The sequence below is a fragment of the Manacus candei genome, unplaced genomic scaffold (genome assembly GCF_025592945.1).
Source record: "Manacus candei isolate 608988 ecotype Guabito, Panama unplaced genomic scaffold, ASM2559294v1 h1tg000011l, whole genome shotgun sequence".
NCBI classification, from domain to species: Eukaryota; Metazoa; Chordata; class Aves; order Passeriformes; family Pipridae; genus Manacus; species Manacus candei.
Window position 1 is genome coordinate 8622493 of NW_026138059.1, and position 25112 is coordinate 8647604.

The following is a 25112-nucleotide window of genomic DNA, read 5'->3' on the forward strand; positions in this document are numbered from 1 at the left end:
CTTAATGTGTGGGGTACAGAGAACAGTTGATAGTGCAGTAGAAGAATTGATAGTGCAGCGTAGGGATCATATTTCTGGACTGCGTAGTTTGGAAGGATTTAATACTTTCGTGGCTTTGCCGTGTGGCAAATATCACATATATGCTGGTAAAGCCTTTATATCACATTTTACCAATACATAATCTCCTTGTGTATTGTTCAACACACACAAATATTGTATAATGCAGTGTCCTAACTGGACTTTTGCTAGCACACTGGTTCTTTTTGTACCCCAACTAAAATATAAAATAGCAGACATTTCAAATAATATTAATAAATAATATCAGTTAAATAATATAAGAATCCAGAAAGGTTAGATGAAAGTTTATTTTGCTTAACAGTTATGCTTACTGTATTGCCTTTTGGTAGTTGTGGCTCCAGGATTCCATCACCCACATATCCTGGCTCCCAGAATACTAATGTTACAGTTTTCAGTTAAATTGTTCCAAAGTCAGCATAATTATTCCTTACCACCCATGCTTCTCATCTGTAAGGGTTCTTGCTCAGGTTTACCATGCAGATTGCCCGATTTTCCACTTTCATCCGAAGCTCAGGTGGAAACACGAGAATCTTTGTGCATAGTTTATCAGCAGACCAAAGCAGTTACACAGCGTGGTCAGTGATCTCCAAATAATAAAAGAATTTCTTCTGCTTTAATTTTCAGTTACTACTGCTGACAAAAAAAAACCAAACCAAACCAAACCAGGTCAACAGCTTTAAGGCTCTCTGCAGAAGTGAGTGTCTGGCAAGGATCCAAACTTTTCCAGTATTAAGATTTTTGGTTTATAGTACTTGTGAAAAGTAACTAATTTTTAAAGGACCTAGGGATACTATACTGATGACTAAGCTTAACTATGATGGGAAAGCAATTAACAGCCCACCCAGTGACAGCCACCAATATTAAAATATTCATAAATTAATTCCAGTTTAATCTTATCCAGGGGCTTTTTCTTATCAGTTTTCCTTATTTATTCCTTATCATAGCAGCTTTTTCTAACAGTTACAATTACTTCAAAACTGTAATTCCATTGTGGAATTATAAATGCTATTAAAAAGTAACATTTTGAAGCACTTTAAATATTATTCAAAACAAAATTTAAAAAAAAACAAACCTAACAAAACAATAACAACAGCTCAAAGCTAAAATTAATTATTGTTTTTAAAAGGACACATTTTGATCATCAGAAATCAATCCCAGACAAAATGTAGCATACTGGCTGAGAACATTTCTACTCAGTGTCCTGCCAATGTGAGAACCAGAGAACCCGGTACCAGAGACTCACAGAAAATTACAACCTTAGTTCTACTTAGTGCTACTTTGATGTAAAAATAATCAGTTTTTCAAAGGCCATGGAAAACTAAGTATTAGCTTGGTCTGCCATGGAACTGAATATCATATTGTCAACATTTACTCTCATTTCTTTGGGTCAGTTTTCTTCCTGAAAATCCCATTAGTGCTTATATTAAAGAATCTGAACCTCAGAAAGGTTTGCAGTTCGAGTAGGTGCCTGTAAGTTTGGATAATTCTCTAATACTGTTGTAATAAGCCCGATTCTTCAGTTCCAAAGCACCTGTGTGGATTTTTCGTGTCATTGTTTTCTGTGGTGCATGTCTTTTGGTATTTCCCTATGGCACTTACAGGGAGGAGTACAGTCTCCTTTCCCTCACTGCAATGAAAGCTTTTTGATTTCCACATCTCTTCTTAACTCAAAGTGAGGAACTCAGTCTATTTTTCCATGTTCTCCACAAGGAAGTGAGTTGGAATTTCTGTGCCTCCATCTTTTTTCCGTGTCACTCTGCCTTAATTTCCATATTCTTGCTGATCATCTGATACTCTTTCTCTTAATTTCCTTTCATCTTTGTGTCCCTGTTCCCAGATGTGTCATCCTAGCGGTGTTCAGATGGAAAAGTGAACTTCTCTGAAGCTCTCCCTGTTAGCCACAACTCTTCTAGGAAAAACTACTCCATGAAATACAGTTTTTTTCTGGATAGAAAGGATATCCTTACCTCATGCTTCTAGGAGATGCTCTTCCATATTACTGTAATCCCTATTATTGATTCTTATTGATGTGATTTTACTGCAGTTTGCTAGACAAGAACTAGGAAGAAGAGATACCCTCTCAGAAATGGAGAAGCTTCTGTTGTTTTTATTCTTAGGAATACATAAAATAAAATATTACTGAAAAATAATACTATCTTCTTCCTTGCTTTAGGCATCTGGCAAAAATTAGGCCTTCTAAAAGAAAAATTTAAAATCCAGAAACAAAAATTAGTAGGATATATTAGTAAAACACCATAGAAACATTTCCCTTGTTAGATAGGTAACCACTTTATTCTTGGACATTGATCAGTACTTATACTCTTTTAAACCTTGATAGCTCTCCCAATATACAATTACTTTATCTAATAAAACCAGTTATTTCTGCAGAAATCTGCTTAGCTGCTGAAGTGATTTCTCTACCTACATTCTGTGTTTTCCAGTTGAGGTGTTTCTGATGTTCAGTTCCTGGGTGTACATTTGTTGCTTCATCTGCACAGAAGTATTATCCCTTGCCTAGCCTTGCCTTGCCTTGCCTTGCCTTGCCTTGCCTTCCCTTTTCTACCCTTCCCTTCCATTTTCCTGCTGAGATTACATTTGTCGTCCTATAAGAATGCAGCAAGACTGAGACCCATTATATAGTTTTCAGTCACTTTTATCTTATAAAATTACTCTTTGTTGCAAGAGGAAGAACCGTTTCCATTCCTATTATCACTTTTTTACCCCTGTTGTTTATGTCTTTTTTTCCTACATGGGAAACTTAATAGAAGTTGTCATTACAGTTTTTCTTGAATACTGAGATTGTTGAGCCTAGTAAGTAACCTTGTGTTATGTTGAAATACTCCTTTGATGCTAAGTACGTATCCTTTGAATCTGTAGACACTTTCTGAAATTCCTTGATGCTTTAGCTAACTTTTGTATAGAAAATGTAATTGCAAAGACCAGATGCGATGTATTTGGAGAAATGTTAAAAGTTGCTAGAGTGAGCCATTTGTAAATTACAGTGTTTTATTAACTTATCTGCAATGTTGTGGTAAAAGAAACTGAACAAACTGTAGTGTTTAATGTTTTTTTCAGTTGCAAGTTAGTGTGCAAGTCTAATTTAAATTATTAAAAACAAAACCAAGGAACATAGATCCCTAATTATTAGTTCACCTATAAGGAATAATCTTTCCCATTTTGTTCAACTAGATCCTTGGGCCAAGTGAAATTAGGAATCTCATGTGGTTTCAGTGGGTTTTTTTTGCATTTTTGTTTCCTGTATTTATTGCAGATTTCCACTTGGATACCTTATCTTTGATGGCAGCATGCATGCCTGGCCAGAACAGAACACCTTGGGCTCTGTTCCTGCACTTCTCAATACTCAAATGGGCACTGTAGGTTATACCTAGCATTTCCAACCTCATGTTGTGTGGTGTTATGATAATGTCCTTTGTATAGAAACCCATCATCTGCAGCAACCTCATCTCTGTAGTCGCAATAAGTTTTACATATGGAAGTGGCTGGGCTTTTTCTCTGTTAGAATAACTCATTCAGGCTCTGGTAAGGTTGAGTCATTCCATTTTTCTCACTTAAGTTTGTCAACTTTTGTCTCCAAAGTGGAAAACACTTGAATTTTGTTTACATAAGATTCTTCATCGTTGTTTTCATTACTGAGAGGTAGTCTTAAAAGCATGTACTCTCTAAAAAGCTCCTTAAAAGCCATCTGCATATCACTACCTCTGATGCTGCGAAATGTTCCATGCAGGCACGAAATTGCTTGCATGAAGCACCTTGCAGAATCAGGGCCTTAGTTGTCAGTACTATGAAATGCTCTGAAATTAGAGGCTTTGTTTGCATAGTGGTATCTACAATAGCCAAATAGTTTATGGCCTCCTTCTTTATGGACTTAATTATTTAAAACAAGAGATAATAATAGCTCTACTTTTTTACTGTTTGGATTTTAATCAGTATTTAAAACCATTTGCTACTCAGTTATTACCCAAAATAGTCTCAATTCAGATGAACATTCACTGAATTAGAGTAATTTTTACAGAGCGGCCTGTATGACTTAAGTCTAAACTTTGTTTTTAGGAGGAATGTAAGTGCTGGGTATCCACATCCCTGCAACTTCTATGTGCCTAACTTTGAAAGTGAAATTCAGCGTCTGCAATAACAACTTAGGCAGTTTTGAAGATACAATCCCTAGTTCCTAGCTCTTCTCTAATCACCAAGTATTTCAGAGTGAATGTTTATTTCACAATTTATTTTAATTTTCGATACTTTTCTCTTGTCAGTCATTCCAGTGCCATTCTGTGCAGTTTCTAAGCAACTATTCTGAGAGTTGTGTTTAATTATCAATTAATTTGCTTAGCTATGTTAATATGCCCAATGAATCTCTCTAAGGCCTTCTTGTCTTGGAGTTTTTCCATTTGTACAGTTGCCTCTGTCTTCCTTGGGTTTGGTCACACTTCTCTGTCATTGAATGTGTCCTACATAATTGATCTCATTCAGCCTGGCATTTGCTTGTAATCAATTCAAGGGTCTTTTCTTTGGCACAGTTTGGTTATTGTGCAAACTCCCATTGTGATGTTGATCACTTTTGCTTCAAATCAACAGATCATAACCAATTGCTCATTCCATCCAGATCCGCAAAGATCTGCAACATGATGCTGTGGTATATCCCAAGTGCTGAGGCAATCCCCATGGGAAGTTGCATAAACTATACAGTTGCTAAAAGGGGAATTAAAAATACAGTGTTTTGCACTTTCTGTGTTTGGTCAGACTTGCCAAAACCCTTTAATATGTGTGCCAAAATAAAAGTAATTTTGTCACTTGAAGTCCTAAATGTGATTGTCCGGATCCTCAGTTGGTGTAAATTAGCATAGCTCCATTGCCTTCAGTGGAGTTACGCTAAGATACTACAGTGATGATCTGGGCAGATGCCCTCAGCTGCTCTCTTGGGTTAGCATTCATGTTTGATTGCCTTCTTTAAATATTTTGAAGTTATAAAATTCCTTGCATTGTTTGTTTTCTTAAAATGGTCAGTTGCTAACTCAATTACGTGGTGTCTGTATCTGCACAGTAACATCTGATTTTGCCATGCAGTTAAGTTCATCCCTTTACTTTTATCTCAGTGCAATTGGGACTTTATGTGGCACAATTTTTTGCAGCACCGTAGTATCTCTATCAATGTTCTATATCTCTAAAATATCCCATGTCCCTCATAAACACCTCATCATAATCTTCTTTTACAATATTTTTGTATTCCCAGTAAGTGGAATTTACATTTGCTCATCTGCATGTAAGAACTACTCTTCTACCCTAACACACAAAATTTCCACTGCTTCAAAGTCTGCTGATTTCTCTTCTTCCACAGATAACAACACTGTGCTTTTTCAGCATGGGCTCATTTGGTGTACACTGTGTGAAACAACCTTAGATTTTGAGGAGTACTTAAACACTGGCCATCATTAATTATTTTTGTATGCTTGACTGTGCTTATACTGCAGTCAGCTTCAGCAGTATGTGAGGAGGACTGAGGTATAAGCACATTACTATTGTCAGGTATTATTTTTGGACAGTGGTAAAAAAGGAAAAAAACCCAGACCTTTCATAAAAATTAAATCTGAATAACATATTTAAGGTGCAGTTTCCAGAGTTATACTATTTACATAGTTTCATTCAAATTATGAGCTGAAAAGTAGTCAAGCAGAGTGATATTTAAAATGCCATCTTCAGGCTTCGGAGTTAACAGTACGCTGACATGAATGGGATGTAGTTTCCAAATTTTCAGACTGCAAATTAATGGGGACATCATTATGAAAGCCTATGATCAGGTAAAAGAGCTATAAATATAATTTATTCAAAGAAGATTAGATGCTGAAGCACTTTTCTTCTATATTAAGCAGGAAAGGAATCAAAACATACACATGCAGTTTATAAGAAAAACAAGTCATAGACTTTCTTTTCTTTTTTACAGGTAGAGAACTATATTTTCCAGGTCAGTCAGTCTGGCACTTTTCTTGAACACATAATGCACACAAAAAGTATTCTGAAGAAGACCTACAAAATTACAACTTACTCATTTTGCCTGTAAAACTGTAAGCTTAGGGATTTTTTGTTTTCTTGTATAAACTGATGATAGCTAAAAGAAATTAAATGATCCTGCATTAAATGCAGTCTACTGAATGCTGAATTCAGAGTTTAATAGGTAAAAAAACATTTGCCTTTGACTATGACCTGAATCTCTACTTCTGCCATGAATCAGACATTATATCAGACAATAGGTATAAAAATAAAAATATGTTTGTTATTTCTCACAAATATTTGTATATTTTTCTTTTAAATACCAGAGTTCTTCTTTAAAGGGGAGTGAATTCAGTAACTGCTGGGAATTTTATAAATAAGTTTCAATTTAAAAGCTGTAAATGTTTATTATGTTGGACACTGCAGAGATAATTCACTGGTTTTGTTCCCCATGAACAGAGTTGTAAACAAATTACAGAAAAAAAACAAACCAGAGAAATCATAACAATTTATCTGAAAATAACTGAATAATTTTTCAAAATGATAGATTATGGGTTTCTCCTCAAGGCTTCTCCAGGAACCATTGTAGGTGGTGATTTGTTTGATGCACTAATCGAGAAACATCTGTCAGGAAAGCGTAAGTATTTTCCATAAGTATAGGTATAATGAAGAAGGGGCTTCTTGAATAACACCCAATGAAATTTTTGTGACTTAAGTGTGAAGAATCTGAAAGAACGAAATTAAGGAATTTTTTCTTTTCTTTTTTAAGCCACCTAAGGTTTAATCCTCAACACTCACATTCACAGAAAAAGTCTTTCATCGGTTCAAATTCTTTACTGAGGCTTGATCCAAAGTCCTTTTAAGTCATAGAATCGTAGAATCGCAGAAAGGTTTGGGTTGGAAGGGACCTTAAAGATCATCTAGTTCCAAACCCCTGCTGTGGGCAGGGACACCTTCCACTAGATCAGGTTGCTCAAAGCCCCATCCAACCTGGCCTTGAACACTTCCAGGGATGGGACATTCACAACTGCTCTGGGCAACCACATCAATGCAAAACCTCCCACTGTCTTTAGCAGACTTTGGATCCAAGATTACATTCTGTAACTGTGAAAAGGTTTTCCTGAGCAGCATGTTTTTAATGGAGTGAGAGGCCAAATTCCATGCAGAGTTTTCACTTCTTACACTTGAAAAAAACAGTTTCAGGTTGATACTGTTGTAGACAGAGTCCTATCATAATTTGTTTTAGAAGTTTAATTAGTCAAGCATTGGTAAGGAAGTACTTTAACTTCTGTTTGAATTCTATTTGATCCGATAAACATCTGTAAATTAAAAATTATTAATATTGAATGCATATGAGAGGTAATTTTCTACCAGTTTATATGCAAAATTTGTATCCAGGATACAATGCTTAATAATAGTTTACCTGACTTTAATTCCGTTTTTACAAATTTTGACATTAACTCTACCAAACCCAGAGTAAATGCTATAAATGCTGCTGATTCACAAATGGTAATAAGTAAACACGTCAGGACCACATATCTCCAATTTCTGTATAATTTTTGTGAATGTTAACGTACCACAGACCAGGTATGTTTTATATCTTCATATAAATTCTTATATAATCAAGCACAATCTCAAAAATAATTTTTTTCCATCTTAAAGTTTAAATGCCATTGTTTCAAGGTTGTGACCTTGTCTTTAAGACTAAGAAAAGGGGGTTTTTTTGTCTGTTCATGGTGATGTAGATACTTCCCATTCAAAGGTAAAGTAAATGTAATGCATATTTATCCAAAGGGTACTTTTTCTTAAAATTTCCCTCACCATAAAAAGGGGAACTTGGCAGTTTCTAAAGACACTACCAATGGATTACATTCTGTGCAAGAGATACAGCTGACAACAATAAGTTCTGGGAAGTGGCAACCTATGGGAGACATTTTTGTAAGATGCAGTTTGCTGGGTTCAGTTCAGTTGAACTTCTTTTGATTCTATATTCATCTTGAAATTAGTGGTTTTCCTATGGCTGAAGGAGTGCTGAGTAGAATTATGCCTATCCCTACTTCATGCCAGAAGGTTAATAAGATGCTCTTCTTCCATACCATGTATAGCTGAGCATCCCAAACTCTGAGCTAATCAGAGTAATCAAAACAGAGAATTCGTGTTGCAGCAATATTCCTGCCCCATGTAGTATTCTTCCAAATCCTTGTCAGGGGGCTTTTAATTTGAAGGAATGTTTGTAAGGATAGTGATTTAAAAAAAAAAAAAAATTGGCAGTGTTTGAATTGAAGATATAAACATTCACTCTGAAAATAGAAAGTTATGGTTCTTCTTCACCAGCCTTGAAAAAGAAAAATATTAATATTAATCAAAGTTTAGACAAGTTCTGTATCAACACTAACCAAGTCAATTAGACATCAGAGTAAGGAGCAGTAAATAGATGCTCAGGGTTATTTGACTAGAAGCACACTAAAACAGGAAGTGGTTTTGGAAAAGAAGTGTATTGCTTTAAAAAATCAGACAGAAACCTTCTTCTTGTAAAAATCACATAAAGCAAAGTTAGCCTCTCACTCCAAGCTGCTTTTCTAATTCTGCAGTGCATGGGAGCTCTGAGCCCTAAGGTACAGTAGAGCTTGAGCCATTGTGCTGCACAGCTATTTATCCCTGTTTGTATCCAACCTCCCTGGCACTCTGCACAGCTGTTTAAGAAACTATTCCTGCAGCAATTAGACTCCGAACTTAAAGTAACTCTTTTGTGAGATGTTTACAGTATAAACCAAACTTGCACTGCCTTATCATATGGGAGTTGCAGAAGGGGAAATCATACAAAACTGTGGGCTTTCTCCCTTTGTTGACTTTAAAGAGAAAGTAAGGAGGGCCAAAGTAAGAAAAGACACCAGAGCACATCCCATGGCAATAAAAAGCACAATTCATTCTCAAGTGCTCTACGTAATGATACCTTCGAACATTCTTATGAAGCTGGAATTATTACTTAAAGTGCTGTTCAATACAGCTGCAGATTCCAACAGAAAAAAGAATAGTTTGTCTTGGAACAGTTTTAATAGTCTTATCAGTGCTTCCTGTCCTCACTGAAGGGATGCCTCCTTTGTTCGCATAATGTGCAAACTGCCTCATCCAGTCTGACAGGTTAGGGTGAAATGACACCAATTTCAGGTTATTGAATACTGTACTAAAAGCTCTGTTGCTTCTTTTACTACTACCCAGACAGCTGCAACATCCTTTCAGGGTAGACAGAAAACTCCTCCTAAGTAGAGACAGGTGCGTGCCCAGAGTAGAAACTGGAAGTATTATCTCAGGTGCAGTCCCTCTCACTGATCAGGATGTTTGGTGTGATCAACTTCATCTACCTCACTGAGAATTTCTGAGCATTCATTAACTCTGCAAACTAGACTTCAAAATCATCGTTTTCAATTGCTGAAAAGAATATATAAAAATACAGAGAAATACACAAATATTTTGAATATGTACAACTATACGGATAAATTGGATGATGGTTGAACTTGAACTATCCAGAAGGAACTGAAATCAAGTAGGATGGTAGTGCGTGATCTTTCTGGAACAGTCTGTAAGGAAGGGCTGCATCTGTACTGCCACTAGGAGGCCAAACAGTATGCTCTCTGATACTGTTTTTAAGATATATTACAGAATTATAAAATTATATAGTCAGGGATATCTAAATGTTATCTAGTCTAACCTCCTGCTCAAAACAAGTCCAGTTGGAACAGGTTGCTCAGGACCTTGTCCAGTCAAATTGTTAGTCTTGTGAAGATTAGAGTTCCCACAACTATTCCAGCTTTTGAGCAGACTAACGGTAATTTTTTTCATTTATAAAAAATTGGCTTTTCCATGCTGACCTTTATCCTCTTACTGCCTCTCCTTCAGCTGCTCAGCTCTGGGAAAACTTTTATTGTGCCTTCACCACACCATCCTGTTAGGTATTTGTAGACTTTTCTTCATAAGAATGAACAAGCTAGCTTTCTCAGCCTTGGCTATTGAGGGCCTCAGGCCCATAAACATCCAGCAACATCTTGCAGCAATGCAAACTTGCAGCTTAGTGTTGGTGCTGGGAAGAGTACAAAAAATATTGCACCCTCCTAGGCGTTACTTCATTATATCTGATTTGTCTGCCTAGTGTCTACTACCGGACTCTACCTCGAGGCAGTAGGATGGAGTACTTGTAGGGGTGGGCATAGCTGTGGTAATGCCCAGCCTGCCCTCCTTGCAAATAGGTTTATACATACACTCTCACTAAAGGTTTTTCCCTTCACTATGAATTAAGTCATGCTTAACATTGCATACCTGAGGTAAATCAAGGCTCAACAGTGAGGTTATACTAAAAAGTCGGTGTAGGTGGAGCATGAGTCTTAAGTCAATCGCATGAAAAATTAGAACAAGTCTTGAGAAGGTTTCAGAAATTAGTATAAAGTCCCACAGAAAATTGGTAACAAAATGTGATTTCCCTTAGCTGCACTGTTCATTAGCCTTCTTACTAGACTAGACTGCTTCCGACAGTCTGATATAATTCACACTCAGTATTTTCACGTTTCCTCACTTAGGCTTTGGGCCTTGAGGGAAAAAGCTGCTTGTTTTCCTGAAATGAAAACTGGAGTTTTTACTCTTTTGCTGTAGATTCTTCACCCCAAAATAGAAAGTAGTATCTGCTTTATCTGTCTGGGAAAGCGAAACCCTTGAGAGTTTGCTTCCTTTATCCAAATGTTAACCTTTCCCTGTTATTGGATGGCATTGTTTTCCGATAGAAGGACATGTAGATGAGATGTAAAAGTCCATCCAGTATAAGGAACTTCATGCCACAACAGCATTTCTCAAGGTTACTAATGAACACAGTGCAGTGGCTGCACGTGGAGCAAAAGATATCTCTGAGCCTTAAGATGCAATTAATCACCTAAACACATTTTACACCAAACGATTACGTTTTCCTTATCTTACCTTTCTGAATGTGCACTGAAAATCATCTTTTTAATTGCTCTCTTGGAACAAGAGAGTAAGAAACAAGTTGTTAATAGTGAAGAAAATTCTGGCCCATTACATTTTCTGTCACTTGGATTATTTTAATGGGCTTGGGGGTTTTTGGTTTTTTTGCAAATCTCTTAGCCCTCATGCTGCCCATGATATATTTTCCAGATAACTCACAACAGTTTACAATCCTAATCATTTATGGCTTTGCCATATTGCTAGGTTAAGGGAACTCTCATTAGAGGCAGGACTTCTGCTTCTTTCTTAAGTATGTAGGCCTAGAAATATTTTGTACGCTTGGTCTTTCATTCCAATATTAGATACACTATTTTGAAGAAGGACATATAAATTGGATTTTCTTCATGTTCTTCATTCCATCCTTCCCACTCTGCCTTTTCTTTCCCCCATGCATTTGATCCAACTGTCTCCTTTCCTGTGATCCTCTAAAATCCCTCTCTTAAGTGTTTGTGCATGCACAAGTTGAACAGTTCTGTTCAAACAAGAAGCAGATAAACTAATAGCTTAGGAACGGCTCATGCTGGCTTATGCTGATCCCTTACCAACAACTTTAGTGAGTGGTTAAGGCCACAGACTACATGGAAGTTGTTATGCTTTTGTTCCTCTGCTTTTAGCAATCCTAATCTGATAGTTTTTCTCAGCATTTCTTGACCTTTTTTAATATTGCAGACTCGTAGATGTTAAAGTCATTCCAAACCTCTAGGAAACTTTCAGGAAGTGATAGATTCAAGGTCATACAGCTGTGCCCACCAGACCCTTTGGTAATTGCTTCACCTAGGAAAAGATATACAAAGAACGAAAGAGCAGAGCGTGGGAGAAGCAGCAGCAGAGAGATGACAGTTCAAGAATTATGCTATTGATAGTTTTATGGTGTTCAAGGTAGCCAGCGGACTACTGGCCATAGTGTACATATCAGGGGAAAAGTCACCTGTTCAAAGTGTGCATTTTCAAAGTACTTAGTATTCAGCCTAATTTTAATTCAATTTTTAGCTAAAACTTCCATTTACATGATAAACAGAAAAGTTGTACAAGCTTTTGAAGACACCTTTTAAGGTGCTATACCTGTGTTGCTGTCTTCAAGTGCTTCTCTTGGACCCCTTGTCACATACAGGGATCTAGAGAAGTCATGTCACTGGTTGTTCTGCAAACCTGGACCAATCTTGCTGTGCAGTGACTGAGTAGCAGATATTCTCAAGAGGCTTAGTGGTTCCCATATTAATAGACCAAGCAGGAATAGGACATTCTTCTTCAGAAACAAATGTGTCTACACAAATTAACTGAAAGAAGCCCATGTGGGTTTTTCGTTTGTTTTGGGGTTTTTTTTTTCAGCACGGGCTTACAGCAATGCTATTAGGAGACAGAATTTGCATGGCTTTGTTCCTAGTTTAGGGCATGTTCTCTTAAGGCTATCTTCTTCTGCATTTTTCTCTGTGCCTCAATCATTTTATATTACTCCTTCACATAGAAACTAAGCTTTTTTTCCAAAGGCTGAGCTGTTTGGAAATGAATATTTGAATTTGCATATGTTGGAACTGATTCATCCCTGGTGCCAGGAAGTGCTCTCTGCTGCAGGGAGGGGATCTGCAGCTGGCCAGTGCTGCCTCCAAGGCAGGCGATGTTGGCAGGAGAGGAAGTGTGGGCAAGGTGCCCAGGGAGAGAACTGATTCACAGCTTCCCCCTGGCAGCTTCTGAGCATGGAGCACCCCCTGGGTTGTGCAGAGAAGCTATTTCACATTAGGCACATGCCCTGCCTTTGGCAACTGGCATGTTAGGCGGTATGTGCTGGTGCTAGGTGTGAGAACAGCGGGCAGCACGTCATGGCACTTGCTGCTGGGAAGTCCTGACTGCTAACAGAACAGGCAGCATGCAGAGGTGGTAATGGAAGGCACAGGGATGTTTTTTCTCAAGCAGTATAATTAATTTAAACTCATCATATGTATCTGTGCATTCGAGCGCAAAGCAATATTTAAATGCCAGCATGATGCATTTTAGACTGCTTATAGGAAAATGGATTTCAATGTTATTAAAAAACATATCATGTTCTTTCTCACCCACACACAGTTCAAAAAATGCAGGAATGCAATACAGATAATAGCAGCAGCTAAGGGCAGAAAAACTGTACATGCAGAAAATCAGGGAATTAATTTTTACCTGAGGAGAAGAGTATGCAATCAGCCATTCCCAGTTCAGAACCATTCTATTGCTGGAGTTTTCTAGAGGCAAGGAGAGAGAGGGACAGAGCAATCTCTCTGCAGAGATAGAAGAGACTGAAGTTACTTCATGAAGCCTCTGAGCCAAAATTATTTTAGTCTCATGCCTGGACTAGCTCCACAGGCCTGGCATCATTCCCTCATGGTAGAAAGACTGTATAGTGAAAGTGGCAACAAGTCTTTCCATTCTACACTTCTTTCCAATCTCCAATCTACCCTTTTCCCAGTGTCTTCTGAAGGGGCTCAGTAATGCCCCACTAGGAGGGATCCTTGTCTGGATCCCCTGATCTCCTGTCCATTCCTACTGGTACTGCATTGTATCCAATGCCAAAAAGCAACTAAGACAGAAAAAGATTTTTCTAAATTCACTAATTTACTCTTCCACCATGTTTTTTTTGTTTTTACTGGCTTTTGTTACTTCCTGAAATCCTCTTCCTTTATATCTGCTGTGAGTTTGGGTTTTAAATTTTCCTTTCACCTTCAGTGAAGCCTGTCTTGTCAGTAGCATTCTGCTAAGTAAGAAATGTTAGCAGTATTTACATACGAAAAAGTAACATTTAGCACTTTTGCTAAAACAAAATTTATGTGATTAAATATTCCTTCTAGGCAGAATGCATACAGGGAAATAATTAACATATGGATCTAAATTTAACTTCTTTTTTTATTTTTGGCTTACAAAGCATCTTTATGAAACTTTGATATTTATAAGGGTCTGACTTCTCATGCTTTTGTAGGTATATTTGTGAGGATTAGAATGTATGTTTAGCCTTGAACATGAAACCATAGACATAAGATCCACTGAAATATTCATTATCTGCCTGCCTGTCCCACAGAGTTTATGTTGCCTCTTGAACCAATTCAAATGAGCTCAGGTGAGCTCTGAATGCAATTTTCAGAAGTGCCTAGTTCTTATTAGCCTGGTTCTGCTCCTTTTGAAGCCAGTGGTAAAGCTTACAAGGACCTTAATGAAAATAAAGAGTGCAAGATATTTAAAATGATTCATTGAGTCTTCGCAGCCAATAAATTCTGTGTTGAGGTTTCACAACACACAGCACTTTCTCCCCTGTTACAAGGGCACAATGTGTAATCCAATCATCTCAGCAATGTGAGAGGACCACAAGCAATGCAGACTGTGGGAATGATAAAATCGGCTGGGAGAAAAGAGCAGGAGGACAACAAGAGTGATGAAAGAAAAGATAATGGAAAAAAAACAATAAAGAGGAGGAAAGAAGAAAGAACTGTCAACTTCAAGGTTATTAGAGATCATGAAAGGAAGAAGGGATAAGGGAGGAACAGAGATTGAAGACATCAGCCAAATGGGACAGAGAAAAAAAAGAAGCAAAAGGGAGAGAGAGAAAATTTTGAAGTGGCAAGAGGAGACAATGAGGAAGAAAAGGGATTTGGAAAAGGAAGGAGTAGACTGTGGAAGAGAAACACTAAAGAGGAATATGGATGGAAAACAAACCATGGGGCAAAAACAAATAGAGGGTCTTCCTTCACTGCCGCAAAATAGGGTGAAAAAGGCAGTAGGAAAGAAAATGGAAGACATAAAATGAAGAGTGAAGTATGTTGATGTGGAGCTTCACTGAAAGAAATTAGGGGAAAATAAATTCATCTTAATGAAACAGTCTTTCATTGCAAATTTGTGGATAGGTTGTGTAGGTAGGAGGTTTTTGTCTAGGCATCAAAAGAAAGTATCATCATCACAGGAATTCAGAAATCAAATACTATGGTAAAAAATAGACAATAAAAGACAACAGGATCAAAGTGGAAAATCATCTGTTTTCCTACTGGAATTAGAACAGACAGTGGCTTTTCTGTGTTTTCAAGAGGAAAAGAATCAGCAGCGTTCCCACTTCACATACTTAATTAGAGTTTGAAAATCTACCAAAATACCTGGGACTGCAAATAAGATTTTAGAGATTTACACATTCAGATTGTTTTCAAAGAACTGGCTAAAAAGTGATGGTTGGGAGGCATTGCTCTGACTACTCAGAAACAAAAGACAAAATGAGTTGCTGATTTCTGTCCAGTTCCTGCTAAATAGGTGTTTTCATAACCACAACAGTGCCTCTTAGTGACTCACCTGTGGCAAAAAGCTCTACTGAGGACAACACAGTTCTGTTCATGATCTTGTTTCTCGCCCTGGAGTGCTCCCTGCAGGTTTGCAGTGGTTGGTGTGGGAAAGAATGGAGGAACACTTGTTCTCTCTTTTGGCCTATTAACTAATTAAAAAGAGGACTTGTTTGTGAAGAAATTCGAGCCTGTTGTTTTTGACAAGCCCTCAAATTCATAGAGGGATAGACAAACAATAAACTTACTATATCTTACAAAAAATTCCAGTTTTTAATTTGACAAAGCTTCTTCTCATTCCTTCCCATTCTTGCCCTCTCCCCTTTTTTCCTCCTTTCTCACACATTCAATTCAGGGAACTGCAAACACAATATCTTTACAGTTTTCTTTTGTAACCTTTTGTTTCAGAACTACCTCACTAGGAAAAAAAACCAAAAAACCCACAATATTTGGTTTATGAATTTACACGTAGTAACAGAATACATATGGCTTTATAGCTGCAAACAGAGCAGTGAATAGGAATCTGTACTTCTAGGCTGTTTCCTTCTTCTGTGTAAAGTCATTTAGCCTCTTTATGCCCAAATTTTCCTCTGCCAAATTCTTTCCTTTTAAAAGGAGTTTGGTGAGATTTTATCTCTTAATGTTTGTAAAATACACTCAGATCTTCAGATGAAAGATAGAAATGCAAGTATTATTGTGTCAGTCTTCCAGCCTCCCAACCTATGAATTCCATTCCTGGTGATTCAGTCAAATAAAACAGAATCTCAAATAGATGGAAATCACCAGACAATAAAAAATTCTATGTTCTGCTATGAAGAAGTCCCACAGGAAACAATTATATTTCTCTAGCCTTTCTGATCCTTCAACAGAAAATCACACCTCTACTGCAGAGATGGACAGCATGGTCAAAATAAAACTATGGGAAAGATAATTTTCTATTAAATCCCAGTTCTTTTGCATGTGGAATATTCTGAAGAACCATTCTGAATTTTTGCACAATGTCCTGTTTTATTCCTCTTTTCAATTCAATATGATTTTTCTATTGGGTTGCTAGCTACATCTGTTTTAAATATTTAATTAGTAATTGATATTCTCTGTGGTAGACTATATTATTGATATGTGTGTTAACTTACTTCTCAAGGAAAGATTGGAAGCACAATGTAGTAGGTACTAAGTGTTGTAAACTAAACAGTAAAGGTAACATCAGTCTTTAGTGCTGATGCACCATCTTACTTATGACAGGTCATGAGAGGTATTTTGAAAGAACTCATTAAAATTGGCCAGTGTGAGAGAAATTAATGGTTTTGTTCTTTTCTGTGGGAGCAGATATCCTCAGGACAAAAATAAAATGTGGAAGCACTTTCCATATCTTTGTTTTATTGGTACGTTTTAGAGGTAATTTATGTTTTAAAATAATTTCAAAAGTAAGTCAACCAAAGTCATACACAATAATGACAAAACTACCGCAGTTCTGTCTTACCACCTTTGTGTAAAAATCCTGTTTACTCTTATGCTAGTTGAGCTATAAATCTAAATATGTAATCTACATGTAAGTTTATCTCACTCCTGTAGACCTAGATAAAAGCCTAGGAGTATAGGTTTAAATATGGGTCATATTTGTAGTGCACTACACTGATGAGAGCTGGGGGGTTTTGTGAGCTGAAGTTTCAACAAGGATTTTAACCACTGGAAAAACCCTCCCAGAGCCCATTTGGGCATTGCATTAATTTCCTCCCTAGTCTCAAGAACCTCCCTGAGTTCTTCAAGCTGCCAGAAGTCTGTTTTAATTGCTGCACACCTTCAGTCCTTTCCATGCAGAAGGATCAGTAGCAGGGCTTAAGTGTATTTTTCTCAGTTTGAATTTCACCTTTTTTTCATTCCGGCTGTTGAACCTAAGCTCGATACTGAATCCAGCTGCCACAGCTGTTGCTGTTCTGCTGCCTGCCCTGCTTTCTGCTTATGTCCCCAGAAATACTTCTCTGGGATGGTCTGTGAAATGAATGGGACATCAAGGCAGTGCTAGCTGCATTCCCCTTCACTGACAATGTCTTTCATTTAGTGGATGCCCTGAACTTGTTTTCAAGTGCTAGTGTTTTATGTCCTGAACTTCACTCTTCACAGGGTCAGTTTCTTTTGTCACCTCCCTTGTTACAGTACTAAATATTTCCTTTGCTGCAATAAGCTTTTATGTAGAGTCTACAAATTGTTTCTGATCCTGCCAAATTACATTCACTTTGACTAAGTGATGAAAACTGTATATCTCTTTTTCCACATATTCTGATGCTCATTTTCAAAGGGTTTCACATCACTTGCCTCTTACAAGCACGCATACATACATATTTCTGGCATTGTTGCAGGTAGATATGATTAAGTCAAATATGTATAGGTAGTAGTTGATAGTAAAGTAGTAAGGTAAGTACAAGTCCTACGTATAGTCAGACATTCTGAAAGTACAGACTCCCAATTCCAATAGCACAAGGGCTTGTGATTGTCTCCTTATCTATTCTGCTTAGGATAGCAAATAAATATTGTAATAACTCATAGTTGAAACAGACTGCTGCATATCTGCATCCTATGTTTCACAGTGTTAGAAGCACTTCCCATAGAATGGAAACAGCAAGAAATATAAATGTAACAGGGTTTTAAAATGTTCTTACCAACTGCATTAAACTGTCATTTCATCTGTTACATTTAGGTAAAGATAAGCTTATGAGATTTGAAAACAAATATTATAGCATCAAAATCAAAATCTGAAAGGTCTTTCTGAAATCCTTGCCTACATAAAGATCTCTTCGAGTTTAATCAAAAGTATGATTTTAAACTGATGTGAACTGTGCAGAGCCCTTTGTGAAGATATCCAGTTCAACTTACAGCTGGATGATTTCTTATTGACTTCAGTTGCTTAACTTTTAAATGACATATAAATAAGCTCGTTTTTAAATTGTATAAGACTGTCCAAATGCTTGAAGTGTAATGGTCTTATTTTAAGACTTGTTGACAGGATATACTGTGCATCTTATAAATCCTGTTTGTTAAAACACTATTAATTATGCTGCCTGTAACATAAATCTTGGAAAAGATGAGAAAAAATATTGTTCAGTTTTGCTAATAGCTTATTCTCAAAAGGGTTGAAAAGTCTGGAGAGGAAAATGATGGCTTCAAATTATGGGTTCATAAAAAAGGACTCCTTGTAGTACTCCAGACAGACTGCAGAGGAACCTGATTCTCCTTTATTCATTTAAATGCCATGGACATTTAAAGCCAAAGTTTAGTCGATTCCTTTAATTAATTTTTATTCCTATATCTTTTGATTCACCATCTTAGAAGCTTTAGTCAGGCTCTTCAGAGTTGCAGCTAGTCTTGGTGGAACTAGGAAATAGGCAGACCACTGAAGCTACCTAGCATCAAAAAAACAAATGAAGCAAGAGATTGTCTCTCCATAGATCTCAATACACTTGCCTGAAAATGAAAAAAAATAATGAGAACATCTACATATTTAGGGATTGAATATTTAAACTCTAAGACCCTCCATATAAGATGCCCTGAGCACTTATTTTTTAAGTTAAAGGAATAGCCAAAGTTTATGCTAGCCATGTGCAACCACAACAATGAATAAAGTGTAAAAGCCATATGGACTGAGCTATGACTCCTTTATCAAGGGTCATATTTTTACCTAATTTGTATCAGAAGAATCTATGCAGAAATTATTGGGCTTATCTTTCTATAAGCAGAGAGATTGATGTGTGATGTCAACCTGTATGTTGGTCTTTAAGATATTAAGCGCCACAGTAATAGACCTTCTATTCAAGATCATGGTAATATATTTGGTCGTGTGCAAAGACAGAAAACAAGAGAGAAGGAGAATTGCCATTAAGGATGCTGTTTAAACTTGTCCAAAGTGCACAGACTGATATATAGAAGGGAAACTTCAGTGATGTAGTGAACCCCAGGAGTTTTACCAGCTCACATCCTGGAATTGCTACCATATTTTAGTGTTTTCTATAGAATAACTGAACTGATCCAGATGAAGATCATATGAGAACTCCATTTAATACATTCCAGTTTAATTTATGTCTTTTAAGGTAGCATTAATCATATTTGCAGTTTGACCCTGCTAAGCTCCTCGAAGTACATAATGTTTACTAATTTAAAAAGAGCTAAAATTCGGCTTAATGGAATGTGACAACCCCACTTCACTGAATTCTGGATTGCTTAATTCCTGATTTTAAGAAATGTTCAAGTCTCTGCAGAAACCTTTATGAAATGAAAGTTTACCAGTACAGACCACCTTTGAGGAAAGCATACAAAAGCATCCATGTAACTAAAGGGTGAAAACCAAAATCTGCATGAACTCTGGATTCAAATAGTGGAAAAATTCAATGTCATGGAAATCTGATGTTTCAGAATGCAGCATCTGAATTTGTGTGGAAGCTTTTTTGAATTTGAATGATTTCTTCAAATGAAGCTTTAAAAAACATAGCTAAAATTCAAAACTCAGGCTCAAGAAAAGTGACTTTTTGGAATTCTTGCAGCATTTGTCTGTTCAGTAAAATGAATATCAATTAATTCTTTCTTTGTCTTTTCTTTGATTTAGTGTAGAAGTTCAAATACCAGCTAATGATTTTACTTAGCATTATAATGTAGCTTTTTCTGTGATGATTGCAATCATCTTTGCAATGTAGGAAAAAATATCCGTTTTCTTTGATGACTCTAATGTCGTTCTACTTTAAGAAATTCCACTGAAGGCTGTACCATCAGTGACTTCTCTGTTTGGTGTTTGGGAGGGTTACCATTTCTCTGCAAGAGGCCAGCATTTGTCTATATATTTCCTTTTTCTTAGGCATTTTCTTCACTTCATGGGGAGTGAAGGGGTCTCTCCATGGTGTGACCCCATGACACTGTGCGAGGAGTTTAGAGCAATAGCTCCAGTGGAAAACAAAATGACTTGCTGCAGTGTTAACCATTACCTAAGCATACACCATGGGGGTATTCCATTTGCTGTCAACCCTACTCATTCCTGGTGGTGTAGGGATGGTGGGCTGCTGCTGGAAATCTCCACTGATCTGCCAGTACTTGAGATATCCAGAAAGCATTTAAGTGGGCAGCTGAGGAGTAACAAACAAAACATTTTGTGAATGAAAAAGTATGTTTGCCCCTGGTGTGGAATTAAGCTCAGGTTTAGCAATTTTTAGAGATTCCCAGGGCTGGCACCTGAGGAAACAAAGATTGAACCAATGGATATTTTATAATGGGCAGTTGTATCTTTCCTGTCAGTAACTGTATCTCTTCCATTATTATTGTAGGTGTCCCACACCTGGGTGTGATGGCTCTGGGCATATTACTGGAAATTATGCTTCACATCGAAGGTATGTAAAGAGAAGGTTTTGTTATTTAAATCAAATAACTGAAGGGCTAGAAGGGACCTCAATCCTACCTCACTTCCCTCTCTAAATACTGAGGTAGGATTGAGTGCTGCATGTAGACAGGCGTTGGTATAACTCATTCTATTTATCACCAATGGATAGCATTTCTCAGCTTCAGCATGGCTCACTACTCAAATAGGTAGGAAGATTTTTGCTAGTATCTAGCAAAATCTTCATACAAAATAAATTCAGTTTTTCTACCATCTCTGTTAGCCCAAGAAAGCAATTCAACATTCATAAGTTTCTGTTGCTTTACATTCTGAATGACTTAACTCTTCACAGTCTGGACTCAGATCCTAGTCCTGCATCTTTTTCCCACAAATTGTATTTCTTGATTGTTCCTGTCAGTCTCTTCTAGACTCCCTCCATATTTCTTGAAATGCAAAATTGGACCCTGTTCTTTGTCTCCTCTCCCAACTGAAGCCTTACCAACTTTAATCATAGGGGAAAAGTATCTCTAATTAAACATTCCACTTTAATTTATGTCTTTTAAGGTAGCATTAATCATGTTTGCAGTTTGGCCCTGCTTAGCTCTTCGAAGTACATAATGTTTACTAACTTAAAGATGAACCAGCCTTGTTAGTACATTTCAGAATAAAGCTTGGCTTGTCCTTAAATTGCAACACATTGTCAAGACAGAAGAATGGAAAGAGAAATTTATGGATGAAAGCTGTTACCTTAACTGCCTAACTAAAACCGTGATCCTTACTGAGGGCCAAAGAAAGCTTCCCATTTACTAATTAGGGTATTGATCAATTATGGTGATAGCACTGTAGAGGTAATGGTACAAATGGTGTGTAATCAGCAATTCCCCTGTGGCTATTTGAGAACTATAAATCAGTAGAGAAGAGCTGTGCCGTATTTTGTAAATATCTATCTTCTGTTTAATCAAAAAATAATAGTGTATTCCACCTCTCTTTTGTTAGTAAAGGCTCTTTACTCCCATGCAGACTATTACTGTTGAGTCTGGATATTTGCTTGCTTCACCAAGTCCCTGTAGTTTTACAATTGACTATAGCTAGTCAGTATACAAATTCCCAGTTTAAATGTATTCCCAGTCAAAGCAACAAACAGTTCAAAGTCAAAACATAAATAAGAGAGATTGGGAATGTGCCATACCTTTACATGCTGTAAAAATGAAAGATCCCAATATCAATTTCTGTAATGCAGTGTTAAACATTGAAAGTACAAATAAGATTATAAAGGGGAAGATATAAGCATTTTAAAAGCACTTGCATGATATAGGAGATTAAATCACACTTTCAAAGGGATTTAAGATCAAATTTAGAACTATATTTAACTACATGGGGATTTATCAGCTCACACTCTACCAGCATTATGCTTGGTGCAGTTCTGCCCCAATTTTGAATAGTTTCAGGAAGCTATTTATATGTTTATATCTATTTAACCAGAAGCAGACAGGAGAGTGAACATACAGGTGAAAAGTGTTACTAACAAGAAACCTAAAAGCTGGCAAGATTGACAGGGCAGAATCACTGAATGTTGACATTTTTTAAACCCCTTCCTTGAGCATTGTCTCCTGGCCACTGTAGGACCAGATTCTGACCTGAGTGGTGTTATCTACTTCTGTCTGTAAATTCTTACAGTCTTGCATTTTTGCAGATGGACCAAGTTTTCATTTGATTCTGCAGCATACTTAAGTACACATAAAGATATAAAAAGTAATTCTGCAAAACTAAGGGATCTGGAATTTGTCCAGTCCATTGGGATTTAACACATTCAGCCTTTTGAAATGCCACCATGTCTATATTGACCACATAACTCTTTCATTTCTCTTCCAAAAAGGCCTCTGGCAGCCCAGGTCTTTGGCTGCCTGCGGGCACAGGAGCACTGACACTGAAGAAGTAATGTCTTCTTTGCTTAAAACCATCGATGTCCTCAGGAGACCTGTCACATTTACACAGAGCCAGCCTTACACTGTTCAGGTCATGATATCTGTCAAGGCCATTTCTGAGGTGGTGAGGCTGGCAAAATGAATGCTCTTTTAAAGGGCATGAACCAGTAGCCTAAATCTGGAGCTGCTGAGTATTAAGGACCCCACAGCACGTTCTCAGATAAGCTTTCTGATTGCCACACTGAAAATTAGCATTTAGCTCTGCTTGCATCTGAGTTAGCATTTTGTTTGCATTTGATACAGTCAGTTACAACCCTCTCTGTTTCAGAAGGGAAAGAATGACAGACTTCTCTCCTAAATGGCTGCTGATATGCCTGGGTATCATCTGTATTTAAAATGGCTGCTCAACAGCAAGCACACATGAAGGCAGATTTAACTCTGCCATAACTCTGCATCCATTCAGTCTATGCCAAAAGTTGTATCAGCATGTGCTGGTGTTGAATTTCCCGTGTTGTCTTTTATCTTCATATATGAGAAGTTAAACTGATATAAAAATGAAGTAATATGCTTACCTTGTAATAACTTTTGGTTATTATAGGATAAAAAAAAATTAAAGCAAAGGCTGATCCTAGAGATATGTTTTCTCAATGAATCCACTATCAGAGGAAAAATTAATTAATCATAACCTCAGAAGCTGTCTATTGGAAATGTCTGTTTAGAGGACTTGAAAGGTCTTAAAATTTTCTAATAAATCACAGTGCCAGAATAGAAAGATCTATTACAGAGAGATGATGCACCAAAATACCAATAAGTAGGTGATAATTAAATTGATGTAACACGTAGAAAGCTTTAAATCATTAGTCAAGGCAGAAATTCTTTGTTCAGATTTTGTTATGAAAATGTCATCATACCCATCTGTACATCTACTAAAAAAAGTATTCCTCTTTCTGAGGAATTTCTATTAACTGTTTAGTTTTCAGATGCAAATCCTGGTTGTTCTCACACAGTGGGTACAACTAGTCTCAGAGATAAACTAGGGGTATCTTTAACTGCTGTCCCTTCACTCTCTGCAGTCCAGGTTGTATGAGGGGCAGTGAATGAACCTGTTCCTGAACTGTTCTCTTGCCCCAGAGTCAGCTTTCTCTTATTCTAAATCCCTCAGACTCTCTTCCTCCTGCCTCTGTCTTCTTACAGATAATACTGTTGTTTTTGAAGAAAACTATTCTTAATTGGCACAGACTTTCTGAGGTTTAGTTTGTACAGAGGGAACTATGGTGCTTTGGTGTCCACTATGCAAGCTAGAATAAAGACAAGTTTGCTTTAAACAGCAAAACGGTCGGCTACATCTAAACTAGAAGTGAAATGGGATGAGAGCACAGGTCCACGCATCAGAGCACGAATGCCTACACTATTAAATTACTAACATGACCCCTGGTACAGTATTGACCCTGTGCCACTGAAACTCTCCCAGGCAATTCTAAGCATCAGTCCAGATCATTCTCTACCAGCAATATGGGTGTAGCTGTCCTGCTTTACAGAGATAGAGAGCTTAGCTGTACAACAGTGAGCTTACTGGTCTTCTGTCAAAGCAACAGTTCTAGGTCCCTTCTGTTTACCACTATAGATGTAGCCATGCCATCTCACTAAAAGTTTCTAGGTAATACACTATGTTCAATATCTTGTGCCAGCATTCCTCCCTTTCTTTAATTGACTTATTTATGACTTTGCAGCATGTAAACTCTATTTTTCTCTATTTTCCACTTACTAACACAGAATTGTGTTTGTGGTTGCATCACCTTTTTCTCTGCTTCTTCTTCTCAGTCCTCACTGGTTTTGACAAGACAAAATAACTGAAAATTTTGTTACCATTGTTTCTATCTCTTGTTCCTGAAAATAGGACCTACTACATAACGCTGAAGTACCTTTTCTCATGCTGAAACAAAAAATTTAATCTTCTATTTTGTTTGTTTCTCCATGGAAATTTTTCTTTGGTGACACTTCTTTGTCTCTCATGTCAACACATTTGAAGGTGTTCTACTGATGGATTTCTTTTTTTAATGTTGATAGTTAAGATGAAAATAACATTTAAATAGTGGGCAAAGCATGATTTTATTGATAGACATATTCGTGTCCTCAGATATCAGCTACTTAAAAAAATCTTAAAATATCTGTTAAAGTCATTGTCAAATCTACTGAATGGTTTCTATAAGGAATTCTTCATATGCAAAGGAAAGCTGAGCTTGTGAAGTTAAAAACTACATTCTCAGTGTCTAGTTAAATGTAAGATTGGTTAGCCTAACATATAACTTTGTCTCTACCAAATATTTTTGTCTGTGTGAGTTCTGAGCACTCAAACACCTTTTCTAGAAAACACTGAAAGATCTGAGCTCTGCTATGTTTTTATTCAACCATTCTATAAGATTGTTATGTGATGTTTGAGAACTTTGATAGTGTTTCTAA

At 37.0% G+C, this 25112-nt stretch overlaps 1 protein-coding gene across 25 annotated transcripts in view; it reads left to right on the forward strand.

The window, feature by feature from the left end:
• The window catches only part of MYT1L (myelin transcription factor 1 like), a 321644-nt gene that overhangs the window by 269828 nt on the left and 26704 nt on the right, over positions 1 to 25112 (forward strand). For all 25 annotated transcript variants that reach the window (XM_051778259.1, XM_051778260.1, XM_051778262.1 and 22 more), the window contains one exon: positions 20678 to 20740. In XM_051778259.1, the coding sequence (XP_051634219.1) occupies positions 20678 to 20740 (63 nt within the window). The remainder of the gene's footprint in view (positions 1 to 20677; positions 20741 to 25112) is intronic.